We start from the raw sequence: 18,331 nt of genomic DNA on the forward strand, positions 1-18,331 counted from the left end.
ATCTTTATGCTGACTTTTTTCCAGCAGCTTTCTCAGGCAGTTAATTTCACACAAATGATTATGAATGGGGAAATTATTCCCAAACTAACAGATTTATCCGGAAAATAAATGGAACGAAACCATTTATTAGTTTTATTAAGAGGAGCGGTGCAGCTCTGCAGCGCCGTGTGCCTCAAAACAAGGATTAATAAAAGGAAAATAAGTTTGGGGATGGAGCACAGAGGCAGCGGCACAGATTTCCAAAATACTCCCCTCGGATGCAGCTATTTATGTGGAGAAATGAAGCATCACTGTATCTAATTTGTGGCAAATTGATCCTGGAGACTCGGCTGTCATCCATCCTCCTCCTTGTGTGTTTAGACTGCGATTTATTCTTCGTCTGAGGGGAATAGAGCTGGGAGGACAAATGTGTCATCTCGCTGCCTCTCTGAGGCCCCCATGTCACACAGGAGCCGTGATGATGAAGGAGCCTGTGGAGGAAGGATTCACTCCTGCGCTGGCATCAGAACCTGCTCTCAGCCACAAACACGTCCAACACGGCGCAAATAAGTTAAATAATGAGGTTCAAGGAGAAGTGAGTGAAAAGAACAAGTAGCCGAGAATTTGAGTCAAACTGTTCTGATTACCCACTATCATGAATCTAACATGTAATTGATAAAAATAGTTTAATTGATCATTTATTAAAAGGGGGTGAAATATGGAATTGAGCTGTTGTACCAAGTTTCACCACAGGGTGGCGGTGCTTCCCATGAGGCAGTTTGGTTTTTTATTTTCTGCTTCCTGTGCTCACAGATACATAAAGAAGAGCACAACACCAGAGTTTTCCTTTTATTTTTGTTTAATGTCAGCTTATTAACGTCCACCGATCACACAAATGTGATTTATATCAATGTAATATCATACAACATGCTACTGCAGTAACCAGTTTTATGTACACTTCGCTTTCAGGGCGAAATAACCGTTCTATTGTGTTAGCATTTCAGCGCTAGCATGCTAGCTAACCCGCTAGCTTAGCAGCAAACTGCTAACTGTTAGCGGTTATTGTGCCGGTGTTGCATCGACCCACTTCCCCCCCCCCCCAACAGCTACAGAGGCAAAAAACTTTAAATTTCAATCAGAAATGAACACATTCAATGAGTAAAAATGTGTTTTATCATGTTGAAAGTTCTCGAACGTTTGTGGCAACGGCATTATTAAACTTGGGTGTAAAATAAAAATGTGAAAAGAAGCTGTGTAGCACTAAACCTCGTTTATTGTAAAGCCAATATATGTAAATATATAAAACAGGACTCAAAACTTCTACCTGAGGAACATGAGCGGAACAGCACCATGTTCTGTTTATTTCAGTCACTTTATTAACCAGAAGCGATACACGGTGCAATCAATCCCGACTGCTACTCAAACTGGAGGCAATAAAAGGATTAAGATTAATGATTTTTTTAAATTACAAGTCATTAAGGGGTCATCCAGTCAATAATACCTATAAACAGTCTAATTTACTCCACTGCTGCTGAGAGATGGAGGAAAACAGACCGTCTTCCCACCTTCACCCTGAAAATAAAATTGCTTCACCATCTTTATGTAAACAGTATTCAGAGCAGAGGCTGACTCAGGCTTTACAGGGTTTATTTTAGATACATGCAGACACAATATGAGCCTGGGAAGAAAAAGAATCCACACAAAAATGTGGAAATCCAGCAGAGTTTGGAGGAAAACAGGAACTGCGTGAATTCAGAGCCCAGCATTTATCTGGCACAACAGTCCCAGTGGTTCCGGTCGCCTTTGGCTGCTCCGCACCTGCACACAGGTGTGGAGCGCATTGAAGGTGGGCCTGAATTATTACTTATTAAAATATATAAGTATAAAGAGAAAAATTAAAACTGGCCTGCGGCTGAATGTGAATGTTTAATGGAGAACAAACCCAGAGAAGTCTGCAGAAATGTCTTTATTTCCAGTTTGTCCCAGATCCAAGCTGCAGGTCCAACGAGCCGCAGAACCTCGGGTCGGTTCTGGTACCAAAGTTCAGCCCGATAAAAGGCTGGGTTGCTTTTCCTCAACTGGTTGTCGCATTGCCCCCTCTAGTGGCCAAATCTGGACGGTTCAACAGCCATGTATGAATAAACGTTTTGTTTAAATAACTTTATATAAATATTTCCCTGCGACATGTTTCTGGATGGAATAAAAGAAAAACCATCAGTTACATGACATGCAGCATAAAGTTAAATTAAAAAGGCAAATATATGGTGAGAATGAAAACATTCACATTAGCATAACATTTAATTTCAAATGGGAAAAAAATAAAAATGGCTTTGTATTAATAATGATAGTACAATATCATTATGATATGATTAATATTATAATGATATCATTATATATCATTATATAATGATAATATCATTATATAATGATATTATATATTATCATTTATATAATAACATATATCATTATATAAATGATTTTATATATCATTTATATAATGATATATGTTATTATATAAATGATAATATATAATATTATTATATAATGATATATAATGATATTATCATTATATATAATAATATATATAATGATATATAATGATAATATCATTATATATCATTATATAATGATAATATCATTATATAATGATATATAATGATAATATCATTATATATCATTATATAATGATAATATTATATAATGATATTATATATTATCATTTATATAATAACATATATCATTATATAAATGATTTTATATATCATTTATATAATGATATATGTTATTATATAAATGATAATATATAATATTATTATATAATGATATATAATGATATATAATTATATATCATTATATATCATTATATAATGATATATATTGATATTATCATTATATATCATTATACAATATTTATATAATGATAACATATATCATTATATACATGATTTTATATATCATTTATATAAAATATAAATATTTTACATCATTTAATTACAGCAACCACATATAAAAGGAAATTACTGCTTTGATTTCAAATGACAATAACGTACAAAAATGTTTTTATTAATTAGTATTTCTATTAATGATATACAATTATCACAATAATGATTATTTACTTAATTATAAATGTACAATATAATCAGCAAAAGTATATAAAATAAATTACTGTTAAAATTAGTGATATATAGTCTTTACTAATGTGAGAATCATCATTTTTATCTGTTCAAAATAATTAAAAGTATTTATATTAATGATACAACAGTACATTGTGATTATGTGTGTACATTTATATACCAATGTATTTTATATAAATATAGTATATTGTAAACAGCATATAAAATAATTACTGGTATTAATATCATCTGCTATATGAAAGCAATATTTTTATGTAAGAGACGTGCACTATTTTTATTTAATCATTCTTTAGTTTCCTACTTCAGCTGTTGCCCAATTCTAATATATATAAACAGATTTTTATTATTTTTTATAACTAGTATTAAACATTATGTCGTTGTTTGGCGTTTCTGTGACATTTATTATTGTTTTTATTTCTCTTATTAGGAATTCAACACAACAAAAAGTAATTTAAAGGTGAAGCCGGTGGGCGGGGTGAAGGGTCGAGTGGGCGGAGCCTGCAGCTCAGTGTGGTTTGGGTTGCAGTGGGTAAAGCAGTGGATATTTCCCAGCCAGTGGATGAAGCCTGAGCCGTGGGTTTGGTCATGAGTGGGCTGTGGCGGTGGGTTCTCTGCGCGCTGGCTGCGAGTGGGACGGCGGGGACAAACGGAGAGTCGACGGGGACGGAGGGACGCCTTCTGCATGCTGATGAGACAAACTTCACAAAGCAGGACTTCAGGAAACAGCAGCAGCAGCAGCAGGAAGGCCTGCCAGGTTTGGAGCAAGAACTGCTTACACATTTTAACATGTTTCACGTTTTACAGCTCAATTATTTCCAGTTTAGATCAAATAAGTTTTGATGTTTTAATAATTTCAGTTAATTTTGTGCCATCGACATTAAAACTACATATTTGTATCAGATTGAGACGAAAATATCCCCCTTTGTTTGAGGATTTACTCACAAATCTACTAATCTGTTCATGAGTAAGAGGTGATGGAAAAGAGCCGCTATGGCAAGCAGTTTTATCATAAAATAGGCTGTAATTTTCATAGAAACTCTTCAAACTCAACCGGTCCTTTAGATCAACATTTCTGATATATGAGGGCACATTTCCTGTCCAAGTGTTCTGGACCAACAGATCTATCCGTCCTACTCTAGCAAAACACTGTGGATGTCTGGAACTGAATTCTTTTCAGGAGAATTCAGAGTGTTTTGTCATGCAATATCCCAGTAAACTGTTTAATTTGGGATCAAACTTTCCAAGTTAAGCCACCATCTGCTCCACCTCCAGCTGCTGTGGTTCTGAGTCAAAACAACCTGTTCCCCTCCTGGCCTGTGGGGGCGCTGCACCAAGAACCACTGAAGGAAACGACACTAAAACCTCTGAAGACACTGAGAGCAACTTCCTTCTTCACCAGATGGAAACTAAAGTGGAGAAGGATCACATGTTAGCGGTTGGAGGGTTTCTCTTTGGCTGAAAACCACAAGCCATTTCAACCGCTAGCGCTAGGCTAATGCTAGGGTTCGTTTTGGTTGCATTTACCCAAAATTTCCTGCTCTGTCGTCCATTTCCTGCTTTCGGCCCGCGTGGCGTTCACATATGCATCCGAACCGCACCAGACTTCACTTCAACCAAACCGAAACAGACCAGAGTTCGATTTTCGGTCCAAATTCGCTTTCACAGCTCCACAAGCGAACCGGACCTTCCTGGCAAACGGGCTGGACTTGGACTGAAGCGAACTAAACAGGGCTGCTGGGAATTCAGCCATACAGTCTTTAACCAGGAGTTTGAATCCAGACGTCTTTAAACGTCTGAAGAACGAACCCCGCTTCAAATGTTTCAGAACATTTTTCTGTCCCGATGTAAATGTCTAGAAAGTCAATAAAACCCCAAATCAACCAGGTCTGAACTAAAGGCCAAGTTTACGGCAACGTTAAAACAGCAGGTTCAATTTTCATTTTATGCTGAAATCTGATTTATTTGTTTATGCTACTAAACTTAATCTGTTGCAATCAGACTTCAGTGTGAACGGTTTACAACTCCAAAGAGAGTTATAGTAACATAACATTCCTATTGAACCCGTCCAACAACTTCTGGTGAAGAATTACGATGCATTTCTCATGTCAACGATATAAAAGCAGCATAAAATGCGACCGTTCAGACCGATATCTGAGGTTTAGCCTGAGCCGATGCCGATCCGATAGGGAAACATTCGCCTGCTTTGGGAGTCCATCTTAATTCGGATATTAACTGTAACACAAGGTAAATGGAAACAAGAGTTTGGCCTTTTAACATGAAGCTTTAACAATAGTTGGGGAAATTTTTATTCAGCCTGAGAAAAACCATCATATTTCCTGTTATGCTTGATTAACAGGCAGATATAAACCGGTCTGTTGAGGCCTCATCTACTTTAGGCACTCTGGAAAAAAAACAAAAACTTTAACTTTTTTCTCCTTTATTCCTTTTTTGAACGTTTACAGTTTGGAAAATATATCAGAAATTCCCAATTGTAACATCAAAGGAGCGTTTGTAGAAATTAATGCATTGAGCTTTGAAAAACCAAACTCTGAAGTTCAGTTCAACTATATGCTACAACTGCTTGCCGTAGGCCCCGTGCGTAACGGTTTCTCCATCTGTTTGTTTGCTCCGTCAGGCTGTTGTGCTGATGATTTACAGTGCGATTCGAGTTCTTCAGCATTTAGAGATGCTAAAAACTGAACGCAGACCAAATGTTCACCGGGCAGATTTACCATCCTGTCCAGTTTCTGCTCATTATTTAGAGGGATCTGTGACCCTTCATCATGAGTAATGCATGCTGATGCAGGAGAGCATCGCTGCACCATCACACGATCCGCTCTGGATGGCTGCTTGGACATGAAGCCAAGCGTGCCGTTATCTCCGGCACCAACAGCGCCGCACTCCTCCGGCCCGGCTGCCGCTTCGCTTGGCGCTGCCAAGTGAAGCTCAGGGGAGGAAAGGACAGTCCAGTTCGTGTTTCTGAGAGATTAATGACCCGAAATGTAAAAATACACGCAGCGTCGGGTGATTCTCGTGTTTAACGAGCTGAGAAACACGGCGGCGTGAAACCGTTTGCCTCCTTCCATGTTCGTCACGCGTCAGAGCATCAAACCCATTTAGATAAGATAAATAATTACAAAATGCAGTTTTTAAATGAGCGTTTTTATTAAAGGAGAGATGAATCCAGACTGTGTGAAAGTGATTGATCCACCTGTTAATCAATCAATCAAATTTTATTTGTACAGCACATTTCAGCAGCAAGGCATTTCAAAGTGCTTTACATAATTAAAATAAAAACAGAAATAAACAGTGAGAAAGAGAGAGATTTAAAAAAAAACATTACATCATTAAAACGTCGAAAAGAAAGAAGAAGAAATTAAAAACATGGAAGACATAAAAAGATGGAAGACATCAAAACCCGGCACTCTAACCCTAATTTAGCCATAAGCAACTCTAACAGGTGGGTTTAAGTTGAGATTTAAAGGCTCTCAGTGTTTCAGCTGTTTTACAGTTTTCTGGAAGTTTGTTCCAAATCTGTGGTGCGTAGAAACTGAATGCTGCTTCTCCTCGTCTGGTTCTGGGGATGCAGAGCAGAACCAGAACCAGAACCTGAGGGGTCCAGACGGTTGGTGCAGTAATAACAGATCTTTAAGGTATTGTGGTGCTAAACCGTTCAGAGATTTATAAACTAACATCAGGATTTTAAAGTCTATTCTCTGAGCTACAGGGAGCCAGAGGAGGGACTTTAAACCTGGAGTTATGTCTCCATCTTCCTGGTTTTAGTCAGAACAGCAGCAGCAGCATTATGGATCAGACAACTTCCTCCATCCTGGTCAGGGTTCAATTTAAATGAATCTTTGGCTTTTAAGTTATTTTACCAGTTATTAGAATAAATAAGGAGCAGCTTCAATGTCCAACCGGCCCAGTGGGAAAGTCCAGACTGGCCTTCTAATCGGGACGTTTCCCGGTTCTAGAGCTGCTGCCGAATTATTCTAATAATTCTTAAACAATCTTTCCAGATTAAACGTTTAATTTGACTAAACTGCACTTTGATTAGTACAGATGTTCCCTCACAGAAAGTCTTGAACAGATTTTCAAACTTAAATCTTGGACTTCACAAAAAGTGCTCTGAACATTTTGATTTGTATGGAAGACACTTGAAATTAAATTTAATTAAATTCTGACTTTGATCTCAGAGATAAAAACTTCTGAGAAAAAAGTTGGAATTATGAAAAAAAAAAGTTCTGTGCTTCTTATCATTTGCTTTGAACAGTTATTGCCTGCATACAGCTGATAGGTTGATCTATATATTTATATTTATATCATTTTGGGTGCACATTTCTATTTATAAACGTTTCATTTTCCCCCTCTCCACTGTCCATGGTGATTATTGATCAGGCTCCATAAAAACAACGTTTCTGTTGATCTTTTTTAATTCCTCAATAATAAAAACCTTCATTTAAAACTGAATTTTATGTTCACTTGTATCAAGTTCGATTTAAATCGGTTTGATGTTCTGAAACACTGAAGTGTAACAAACACTAAAACAATGGCCGTCGTTTCCTCATCCATCGGCCTCGTCCCAGAAACACGAGCCGGGCGACGCGGGTCATCAGAGATAATCCCCGCCGGACCATCTGTCTGATCCGCTGGTGGTCGCAGCCGATCGATTATTGGTCGACACGTTTCTGTTCCCGTCTTCATTTGTCAATCGTCTCGGATACAAAAGGCAGATATCAACCCACTTTCAGCCACATCCTAGTCAAACATGATATTTCATCTTCAGCAGTCGCTTCATCTCGCGGCTCAACTCGCCAAATGGAGGGATTATAGTAATCTGGCACCAAAACCAGTCTGTCTCAGATTTGGTGACCTGCCTCTTCTGTTGCGTTTGGTCGCTGAAGCAGGAAAACGCTTCAGAGAGACGTTTCCTCTCCCAGAACCGCCATCCGTCTGCGGCCTATGTGGTTCTGGTGGCTTCTATTGGTGTAGCAATGAATGACAAGGAGCTGCTCAAGTTGGCATCAGCGGTTTCTTTAATTCCCCATCTGCATTTTACAGAACGGGCATGGAGGTAAAGTCAGTCTCTGGCATAAAACAAGCTCCTCGTCGGTGATCCTCATGGCTCTGAGGATTACCCATAATACAGTAACTACAATAAAATCATTACAAATTACAGTGATCGCATAGTGGATTTTGTTTTACAGTAAAAGAACAACCAGTGAGTGTCTTATACAGAGAAAATAAAGTAACTAGTTAAAATATTCTGAAAAATAAAATGCTGACATTTTATTTACTGATGCCATTTTTATCTTTTAGTTTATATAACCTTGCGTTTTAGAACAATGCAGAAACATACATGAACTACATCATTATATAAAACTGTTAATATAGGCTGCGTCCTGAGTCCTCTGCTGTTCACTCTGATGACACACGACTGTGCCCCAAGGTTCGTCACCAATCACATTGTGAAGTTTGCGGATGACACAACGGTGTTAGGCCTCATTACAGATGATAATGATCTGGACTACAGAGAGGAGGTGGAGGAGCTAGTAGTCTGGTGCAGAGAGAACAACCTGATCCTGAATGTTGACAAGACTAAAGAAATGATCGTCGACTTCAGGAAAAATCGGCCCAGCCACGCTCCACTGCTCATAAACAGTTCGGCAGTGGAGGTGGTCAGCAGCACCAAATTTCTGGGGGTGCACATCACTAACGACCTCTCCTGGACTGTGAACACCGCGTCTCTAGTCAAGAAGGCACAGAAACGTCTGTATTTCCTGCGGAGGATGAGACGAGTACACTTGCCCCCACCCATCCTCAAGACGTTCTACAGAAGCACCATAGAGAGCATTTTGACCAGCTGCCTCTCTGTGTGGTGTGGTGGTTGTAGCGTCTCCGACTGGAAGAACGTGAGGAGAGTGGTGCGGACAGCAGAGAGGATCATTGGGGCCACCCTTCCCTCCATTCAAGACCTTTCATCCCGGCGCTGCGTGTCCCGAGGCCGAAACATCGTCAGAGACCCTTCACACCCACAGCATGGATGGTTCTCCCTGCTGCCCTCTGGTAAGAGGTTTCGAAGCATCCGGTGCAGGACATCTAGGTTCCGAAACAGCTTTTTTCCACTTGCCATCAGACTGCTGAACTCCCAACCGTATTGCACTTGAAAATCTGGTCTCCACATTATATCTCCTCTTGCACAGAACAAAGAACTCTTTTATTGTTATTCCTTCACTCTATATTTTTCTATATTTATATACGTATTTACTGTCCTGAGCTGTATGCAACGAAATTTCGTTTTGTATTCACCTTGTGTATGCAATATGACAATAAAGTTTTAACTAACTTAACTAACTAAGACTGTTAATATAAAACTCAGACTCATGCTAACCATCTGCTACAGGAGATTTGGTAAAACATACCTGCATTTTACAGAACGGGCCTGGAGGTAAAGTCAGTCTCTGGCATACAACAAGCTCCTGCAAGGAGGAGCCATAATGTTACCGCGTGGGAAATTCCCACTGCACTTTCCCACGAACTAAACATTCTCAAACATGACAAAAACGACATAATAACAGAACTAGCGTGACTCAAACCGAACATATTTCAACAATATGCAAAAACGAAAACCGTAAACACATCGCACAAAATGCATAAATAATATTTCTTTATGACATGGCAGAGACACGTTACCTCGTCGGTGATCCTCACGGCTCTGAGGATTACCCATAATACCCCGCTCTTTCTAGGTGAAGGCAATACAACTTTTTACCAGCAGATGGTGCATTTTAGCAGGATTTAACCCGAACCATTTTAACTATGTTACACGTCCATCTGCAGTGCTGTTGGCATCTCTGCCAAACGAACTCGCTCGTTTCTCACAGACGCTGAAAACGGACGCGGCTGCAAGCCAACGCTAACTGCTGGGGGTAACGATCGGGTCGAGTTCGGCCTGAAAAGCTGATATGAAGCGTCGTGATCATGTCAGCAGCAGGATTAGGAGGAACTCTGATGTTTGTGATGCGACGGCGCCTCAGATTGCTGCTGTAATTGAGTAATCGAGCTTTAGCGCTTCAGTAAGGATGAAAAATGGCTTCTTTGTGGCAAATTGCTTCAAAGAAACGTCTCTTTAAAACTTCAAAAACCCCTTTTAGCAGAAAAGGAGACAGAAATGTCTTGCTGAGAGACGGGGAGTAATTACATGTTCAACTCTGACGATAAAATCGGGTTTTATACGCCATCAGACTCTAATCGCTCCTAAAAATCAGCTGAGACGTCGTTTTTTGGTCGTTACGCGCTGCAAACGCATAAACGCAAAAATCTGAAGCGCACATACAAAAAGGGAAATGCAGCAGAAACAATAAAGGCTCCAACTACAGACAACAGAAGGAAAAATCTACAGGCAGCAAATGTAAACCATAAATAAAATACAAAATTTAAAACAGCTAGTATAAAAGCTGCAAACCCGATCAACACGGAAGTCCTCCAGACCACTAGGGGGAGTCGTGTGGCTACCATTTTAAAGATCTTAATAAAAATACACCACATTTGTTCGATTTCATAAATGTGTGGGGTTGGCTGACCTTCGAACTTTCACTAATATCTTCAAAGTAAAAGCAGCACAAACGTTTGGCACCAGTTTCGTCTGATTTCCGTCAGGAGAAAGTTGCTGGACGTCATCTGGAAAAGTGACGTTCCGTTTCCTCCAACAGGCAGCAGCTTCGTCCTGCGGGTTCAGGTGAGCGACATGCTGACCGGCCGGCCGCTCAGCAGGGCGGCGGTGGAGCTGTTCGTCAACCACACCCTGCGCAGCGCAGCTTTCAGCGCCGACGGCGGCGACGCGCGGCTCCACGTGCCGTTCCACGCTGGGCTTCCCGTCGCCGTGGCAACCAGCAAGCAGGGCTTCGTTTCCGCCCTGCTGCTGTGGGAAACCAGCAGGAAACCCAGTGAGTCAAACCGAGCCCACGGGTGTTCAAGGTGCGGTCCGGGGGCCATTTGTGGCCCCTGGATTAGTTCTGAGTGCCACAAATGGTGTGTAACTTTTTTAGGATGAGATTTTCCATCACAAGTTTAAATCTTAAACGCAAAAAGTTACAACAAAAATAATTCTTTTTTTTTGTATATATTTATCTCATAAGTTGTGTTATTCAAACTAGGTCATATTGGCCAAATGTGGCAGAATTTGTTTTATAAAATTTATGTTTTCATTGCTGTGAATAAACTAAACACTTTATATAAGTAAAAAATAAAACATTAACCAAAAGAGTTAAACCAGTGTAGTACATGTTTTATTTATTGTTTTGCAGGTAAAATTAAAATAATTCACCTTAAAAATTTTGAAATCATTTTTTTTAATTGTGGTGAGAAAAAATAAAAGATTTGGTTCCTGAAAACTTTGTAAAATTTTGGACAAAAAAAAAAGTTTGGAGATCATTTTAATGATTTAATTGAAGATCATTTATAATTATAACTATAAAATAAGTTATTTTTAACTCACTCTGTGGAATTTTTATTCCCATTTTGGAGATTTTTATACATTTTTTAATTTAACAGTTAAAGACAAAGTCAAATAAAACTTAATTTTGTTTTGTTCTTAAAAACAAAGCGTATTTCCCTCCCAGTCACTTTCTCCCGTCACGTCCGTCCTGTGCCTTTTACTCAAATCAAACTATGATTTTCAATAATTTATTACAATTGGCCACTGAAGTATTTTAAAATAGTTATCTAAAAGTTGTGTTTATTGCTCAGAATTAACCAAATTATTTCTTGTTTTTAATAAATACTTTTATTTAAATGAGGAAAACCTGAAAAACCTTTTGCAACAATTTACACATTTTCCTCTCCAACAAAACAAAATTTAAATTATTTTATCATTTAAAATACTGTTAAAATATTTAATATTCAAAGTTTAGAAATCCCTGGTCTAGTCCAAGTCCTAAACCAATCAGTAGATTTTAAACTCTCAGCTGTGATGAACGTCACATAAACTCATCATCAGTCAGGGAACAAAACTACAGCGCCATCTGGTGGAGAAACACCAAAACATGAAATATTAACGGTTACATCACTGGAAAACTCAAAGATACAAAGAAACAAACTTTTACCATGTTTTTTATTCACTATTCAGTAAAATGTTGCCTCATAACATCTCATTTCAGTCGGCCATGAGTTCTGCGGTGGAAAATATTATGAATAAGTCATTTTTCACTATAGTTACCTCCTGATGTTAAGAAAACGTTAATTAATCTCATCAAATGTACTTTTTGTAACTGTTCTTCTGGTTTTCGGCGTGCTGAATGGTTCCTCTGGTCTTTTTCTCGTCAAACTTTATGAATTTGACTGGCAGCCAATCAGAAAACAATCCATCCATCCATTTTCTTGCACCCTTGTTCCTCAGTGGGGTCAGGAGGTGCTGGTGCCCATCTCCAGCTATCGTACCGGGCGAGAGGCGGGGTCACCTGGACAGGTCACCAGTCTGTCGCAGGGCAACACAGAGACACACAACCATGCACACACACACTCACACCTAGTGACAATTTAGACAGACCAGTTAACCTGACAGTCATGTTTTTGGACTGTGGGAGGAAACCGGAGTACCTGGAGAAAACCCACCATGCACAGGGAGAACATGGAGACTCCATGCAGAAAGACCGGGGCCGGGAATCGAACCCAGAACCTTCTTACTGCAAGGCAACAGCTCTACCAACTGCACGACTGTGCAGCCTACCAATCAGAAAACAAAACATTAAAATAAAATGTTACTATGTTATTTTAAAAGTAATCTTTTCCTCCCTGCGCCTGCGGAGGCCCCGCAGCGCCCCCTGGAGGCCCCGCAGCGCCCCCTGGAGGCCCCGCAGCGCCCCCTGGAGGCCCCGCAGCGCCCCCTGGAGGCCCCCGTTTTGACTTTTGTCCGTCTCATCATTCCTGCAGTCTTTTCGTCGGTGACTCTGCCCCTGCTGGCTCTGACTCGAGGGAACGTCTGGCTGTTCGACGACTCGGTTCTGATCACCGGCAGAACTGCAGGTGGTGGAAATGTTTCTTTTGCTTCTCAGTGAAGTAAAAACACGAAAACTGGACGGAAATGTAAAACTCTTTGCTGTTGAAGCTGCAGCGTCTCAGGCCACGGTGAGATTTCCTCAGCGGCTCCTGAACCCAACGCTCGGCGGGAATCTGACCGCCATCCGATCGTACCTGACGGTTCCTCGGCTGACCTCAGACCAGGGCGACTCGCTGAACACGCTGGGCATCGTGAGCAGCAAGTCAGGTACCGACTTCATCCCTACGCCGCACTGAGCAGGTCTTACGGCTCAGAAAGGGAATTTAACGCTTTAAGCAGATAAAGTGTCGAAGCTGGTATCCTTATGTTTCATGTCTGACATATTTGTTCATATAATTCTGCAATATTTGACCTGAAATTGTCTCAGTGCTGCCCCCTTTGGGTTGAATGGTGGCTACTGCAGTTGAATTTTTCTATTGGTTCTAGTGGTACAGCTCAGCGTCTCTTGGCTCCGCCCACTTTTTGGCATTTTCTGTGATTTCACAGCAAGCTAAGTTCTATTTAAAGCAGATGAATAACCAAGTAATTTAGTTTTAAAAAAGTTTTCCATATGTTGGTTATCAACTTGGTTGTAATTTCAAATGCTATGTTGGTAGCATAATCCTTTAGCATTAGCAGAGCTAATGTTTAAGATTTTAGTCTTAGTGTGGCTAACTTTTCAGCTAGGGGAGCCAACCGCTGGAAATTAGTAAGGAAAAAAAAGTCCAATGGCATTCTAGGGCAGTCACAGATATAAAAAAACGAGAGTAAATCTACACTAAAAAAACAACCAAAAAATAAATACATTTTCAGCTTAATTTTTTTTTTTTTGAAATAATTTGAAAATTTCTGAGCTCCAAAAGTCAAAGATTTGCTTTTTGGAACTCAGGAAATCTCCAAAAGTGGAAAATTTAACTATAAGCCATTTTCTAGAAAATGTGAAAATAATCCAAAAAAACATTTTTCTCAAGTTTTTTCATTTTGGAGCTCAGAATTTGGAGATTAATCTGAAATTTTTTGAGTTTTTGATGGAAATGTGCTTTATTTGTCCATCTTCAGTGACCGTCGTAAACCAAACCCCCTAATTCTGCCGGATAAATGAAATACGTTCCGACTCACGTCGTCGTAGGAATCCGTCGTCCTGACTTCAGTCTGATGTTCTCAGGATTCGTGAGCGTGGAGCTGAGCCCGGTGGCGGCCGTCAGTGTGCAGCTTTTCTCCGGAGACGCGGAGCTGAACGTCAGCGGCCCGATCCAGATCAGCCTCAACGTTCCCGAGAGCCGAGGGCTGCAGGAGTCCGACGTTGTTCCAGCCTGGTTCTTCAGCAGAACTGCTGGTCAGTCCTGATACGTCGGCCCTCCACCGGTCCAGCTGCATGCTAACTGGTTTCATGGCGGTTCATTTCGCCGCAGGTGGATGGATGAGGAACGGACTGGGGAAGATGACGCTGGTGGATGGGAAACTGATGTGGACTTTCACCGCTCCTCACCTGGGATACTGGATCGCAGCACCTTTGACCTCCAGCAGAGGCAGGTTTTCACTTCAGATGTGTTTTGAGTCCCGTCAAAGGAACAGAGCAAGAAAAAACTAAATAAAGCGAAAACTTGGGGTGCATTCACACCACCCCTGCTTGGTCCGCTTTAGTCCAACTCTAATCCACCTAAAAACCTAAACGTCGGATCGGTTGAAGTGAACTCTTCAGCGGTTTGAACGCCAAGCGAACTGAAGGCCGCTCCAAAAGCAGGAAGTGGACTAAAACACAGGGCATTCTGGGTAAATAGAGCCAAAACAAGCTAGGCTAGCTTTAGCCTAAAATCTGGAGTAATAAGGAGGATATTGGCAGAAAATATTTCTCACCATAAGGGTTTTCAGGCTGCGCTTCATCTGGGACTCGTTCTCCATATAAAGAAAAGGAAAAAAAAGGGTCTAAAAGCAAAATTATGTTGATTTGAAGCTTTGATATGAACTGAAGGATTTGTAATAAAAAAGTATTCTGTATAGTATTTGACTAATTTTATTCATTTTTATTGCCTTTAGGTTTCTTTGGACTTCAGACTCTTGTTGATTTCATCTCGCAACACTCGTTTTTCCTGGTGGTTCTGGTTGGAGGAACGCTCGTCGTCATCGTCTGTCTTCTGTTTGGACTTTTATGTTACTGCAGGTAAAAACTTTTATTTTAATGCCCTCATCCTAAACACCACCACAGTTTTAGGCTATTTATTGAAAGAAACTGATTTGGAAACATTTTCTTATGCCTGATTTTGTTGCCCATCTGAATTATTGTCATTTTGGTCCTAAAAACACCAACATTTCCTCTAACCTTCATATTTTGGTCCCTCTGATGATGCAACTCTTAGATATTAAATGATAATTTGATCAGTTGCTCAGTACTTAAGTACGTCAGTAAAAATACGTCAAAGTAGTGCTACTCTAGAGTAAAGTCTTTGGGTTTTTTACCCGCCTGTTTATCATAATAAATTGTAATTTCGGTTCCAAAGACATGAAGGATGAACTCAGACTTTCGGGCTGCAGTAATAATCAGTTTTTGTGTGTTTTGTTTTCAGGAGGAATTTCAATGAGATTAAACCGAGGCAGACGGCAGCAGTGGTCAGAAAAGACCAAACCACTTCCACAGACGACGAGGATTCTGAAACATCTGGACAGAACCAGAACCAGAACCAGAGCAATGGGTTCTGTGTTCCAGCGAAGAGCAGTGATGTGATCGCCAACCCCGGCGCTGTGGTGGTTTCGGTGGACGGTAACGACTTGGACTTCATCGGTGCGACTTCGGAACAAACCCAAACTCCGGACGGTCTGTTCTTCTACAACCAACCCGTGGCGATCCTTCCCGCTCCGGCGTTTTTCCACCTGGAGGAACATCCGGCCCAATCCGACTGGAGCCGGTCCGCCACGCTGCCGCGAGCCTCAAACGGAGCCGCCGCCGCCTCCGAGCCGCAGAGGAAAGAAAGCTTCACCCAGACTCTCCAAACCGAGGAGCAGCTCCGGACCGCTGACGGATCAGAACCAGCATCCAGGACGGCCTTCGGCCTGCCGGAGTCGGCATCGGTACCGGGAACGCTGAACAAACTCGCAGGAAGCAGACATTCAGTCCACGCCGTCACAGGTTTGTCTAAAGTGGCGTCGCCCCAGCCGCCGCGGGCCTGGTTCGTCTCGCTGGAGGGGAAACCGGCCGCGGAGATCCGGTACGCCGGGTCGGAGCAGCAGAGACGACGGCGGACCATGGAGAGTCGAGAAACCAGTTTGGACTCCGGAGTGGATCTGAGCGAACTGAATCAGACGACGGGGAGGAGAGCGACTCTGGAGAGAAACGCTACCTTCATTAAAAACCCGACGAATAAAAACACTCAGCAGTAAAAACTGGGTCCAATCAGGACGACGGAGCAAATGGGCCGCTGCAAGAAGACAGAGTCACACTTATGAGAATAAAGTCGAAATGAGATTTGTCATTATGTGAACATGTGCAAGAATAAAGGAAAAAGCAGGAGAATGAAGTTCTAATAACTATTTTTGTACAACTTAATTTCTAGCATCTTTAGTTTTGCAGTTCGACTTTTCTTGCAACTCAATCCTGGTAACATTGTGACTGGACTCATCGTTACGACTTTATTCTCGTTTCATTTCTACTCTGTTCTCAAACAACCATTCTTGGATTTACTATTCTCATGTCATTTTGAATGTATAATACCAGGTTTCCCGTGATTTGACTATTCCTGTCTTAATATTTGTAACTTTGACTTCAGAGGTTCGGTTTACAGATTTTAGGTTCATTTGGGGCAGATTACACCTTTAAATCGCCTTAAAGCCCCTAAACACTTCACATCCATTAGTTCTCCATTCATAAAAATCAGACTAACTTTTTATTTTTGAATAAGTTTGATGCAAATGTCTACTATACTGTCTGCACTAGTGAAAATAAAAAGGGATTCACTTTAAACCTTTGTGTCTGTATGGGTCTCAGTATAAAATGTTCATATTTCTCACCAAAGTATTTAGTTTGGGTTTAGTTTGTAAGAAAGTATGAAGTTTTGTTTTATTATTTAAAATACAATAGTTGCATTTACAGGTTTCTTTAGTAGTTTCTATTTTTCCTTTTTTTAAATGAGTCAGAAGTACCAACAACAGAAAAATGGGTTCTAGAAAAACTACCTGTACAAAATGAACCACACTGAGATATTCTAAAAACAAGATGGTGGAAAAACAACGGTACCTTTGTGGCCTCACACCTGCAGGTTGAGCAGAAATTCAAAAGAGAAATCAAATGACGCTGCCGTGTTGTTTCCCAGGCCAAAATCGTTATTCACATTTAAATTCAACTTAAAATTGTTGATACTGAATCAACACAACACAGTACTGATGAGCATTGATATTAATTTAAATGTTAATTACGCATTTGGAGTCAATCCAGTGCCTAAATAATTGTCACATAAATATTGACTTAGTAGTACTCAGTAATATTCTATATTATGTAATTATGAGTCATTCCCGTGCCAAAAAATACTTACATAAATTGCGGATAAACGTATTAATATATCTTAGTATAAAACCTTATCGGTTCAATATGATGATGTTCACTGTGCCTCTGAATCATTTTTACAGTGTATATTCTCTGTACAGGTTTTCATCTACCAAAGCGACCAGCCACGTTTGTTTCCGTTTCCCAGATTTCTACTGAAGCATCAAAACCTGTCGTCAAACTTCAACAAGCTTCTTGCATCAGATCATAACACATGAAAACATGAAAACTCACCAAGGATTCACCAGAATCCTTCTGAGCTAGTTTAGCATAACAAATCAGCAGCTAATCTAAAACCAGCAGCCATTTAGCACAACAAACGTAAAACTAACCAAACAAGCAGCCATTTTACATAAATCAGCAGCTAATTGAAGTCTTTCCAAGCCAGCAGCTACTTAGCGAAAGCCAAAGCGTGTGGCGTCCATCAGCAGCAGCGTTAGCATCCCAGCAGCTCCCATCTTGTCCGCCGTCGTCTCGGTCCGGGATTTGTTTCATTTACCTTTGGATGATGAATCCAACAGATTCCCGCTTGATTGAAGTCACTCTCCATTTCTCTCCATTTCCTCTTCGGCGCCATTTTCCCCTCAAATCCTTCTCCATCTGATGCTAACTCCTGGCGCCGTGTTTCAGCCGCAGCTAACCAACATG

General features: G+C 40.5%; 1 protein-coding gene and 1 long non-coding RNA gene across 3 annotated transcripts; one reads left to right on the forward strand and one right to left on the reverse strand.

The window, feature by feature from the left end:
* Window positions 1-1,609: 1,609 nt before the first annotated feature.
* LOC103461879 (uncharacterized) lies at window positions 1,610-15,191 on the reverse strand. The gene is made up of 4 exons (XR_533229.2): window positions 15,007-15,191; window positions 14,269-14,918; window positions 1,922-2,091; window positions 1,610-1,797 (listed from the first exon to the last, which is right to left on the reverse strand). It is a non-coding gene; the product is annotated as an uncharacterized LOC103461879 (long non-coding RNA).
* On the forward strand, window positions 3,632-17,104 carry LOC103461880 (protein FAM171B-like). 2 transcript variants are annotated; one of them, XM_008404248.3, is made up of 8 exons: window positions 3,632-3,867; window positions 10,826-11,059; window positions 13,044-13,136; window positions 13,219-13,377; window positions 14,315-14,485; window positions 14,562-14,678; window positions 15,187-15,310; window positions 15,714-17,104. In XM_008404248.3, exons 1-8 carry the CDS (start codon window positions 3,699-3,701, stop codon window positions 16,522-16,524), a joined length of 1,878 nt encoding a protein of 625 aa, XP_008402470.2. In that variant the 5' UTR covers window positions 3,632-3,698; the 3' UTR covers window positions 16,525-17,104. The 2 variants fall into 2 exon arrangements, with proteins under 2 accessions (XP_008402470.2, XP_008402471.2); XM_008404249.3 differs by having other exon boundaries at window positions 13,225-13,377.
* Window positions 17,105-18,331: the final 1,227 nt, after the last annotated feature.

This window comes from Poecilia reticulata, chromosome 2 (genome assembly GCF_904066995.2).
Source record: "Poecilia reticulata chromosome 2, P_reticulata-male-v2, whole genome shotgun sequence".
NCBI lineage: Eukaryota > Metazoa > Chordata > Actinopteri > Cyprinodontiformes > Poeciliidae > Poecilia > Poecilia reticulata.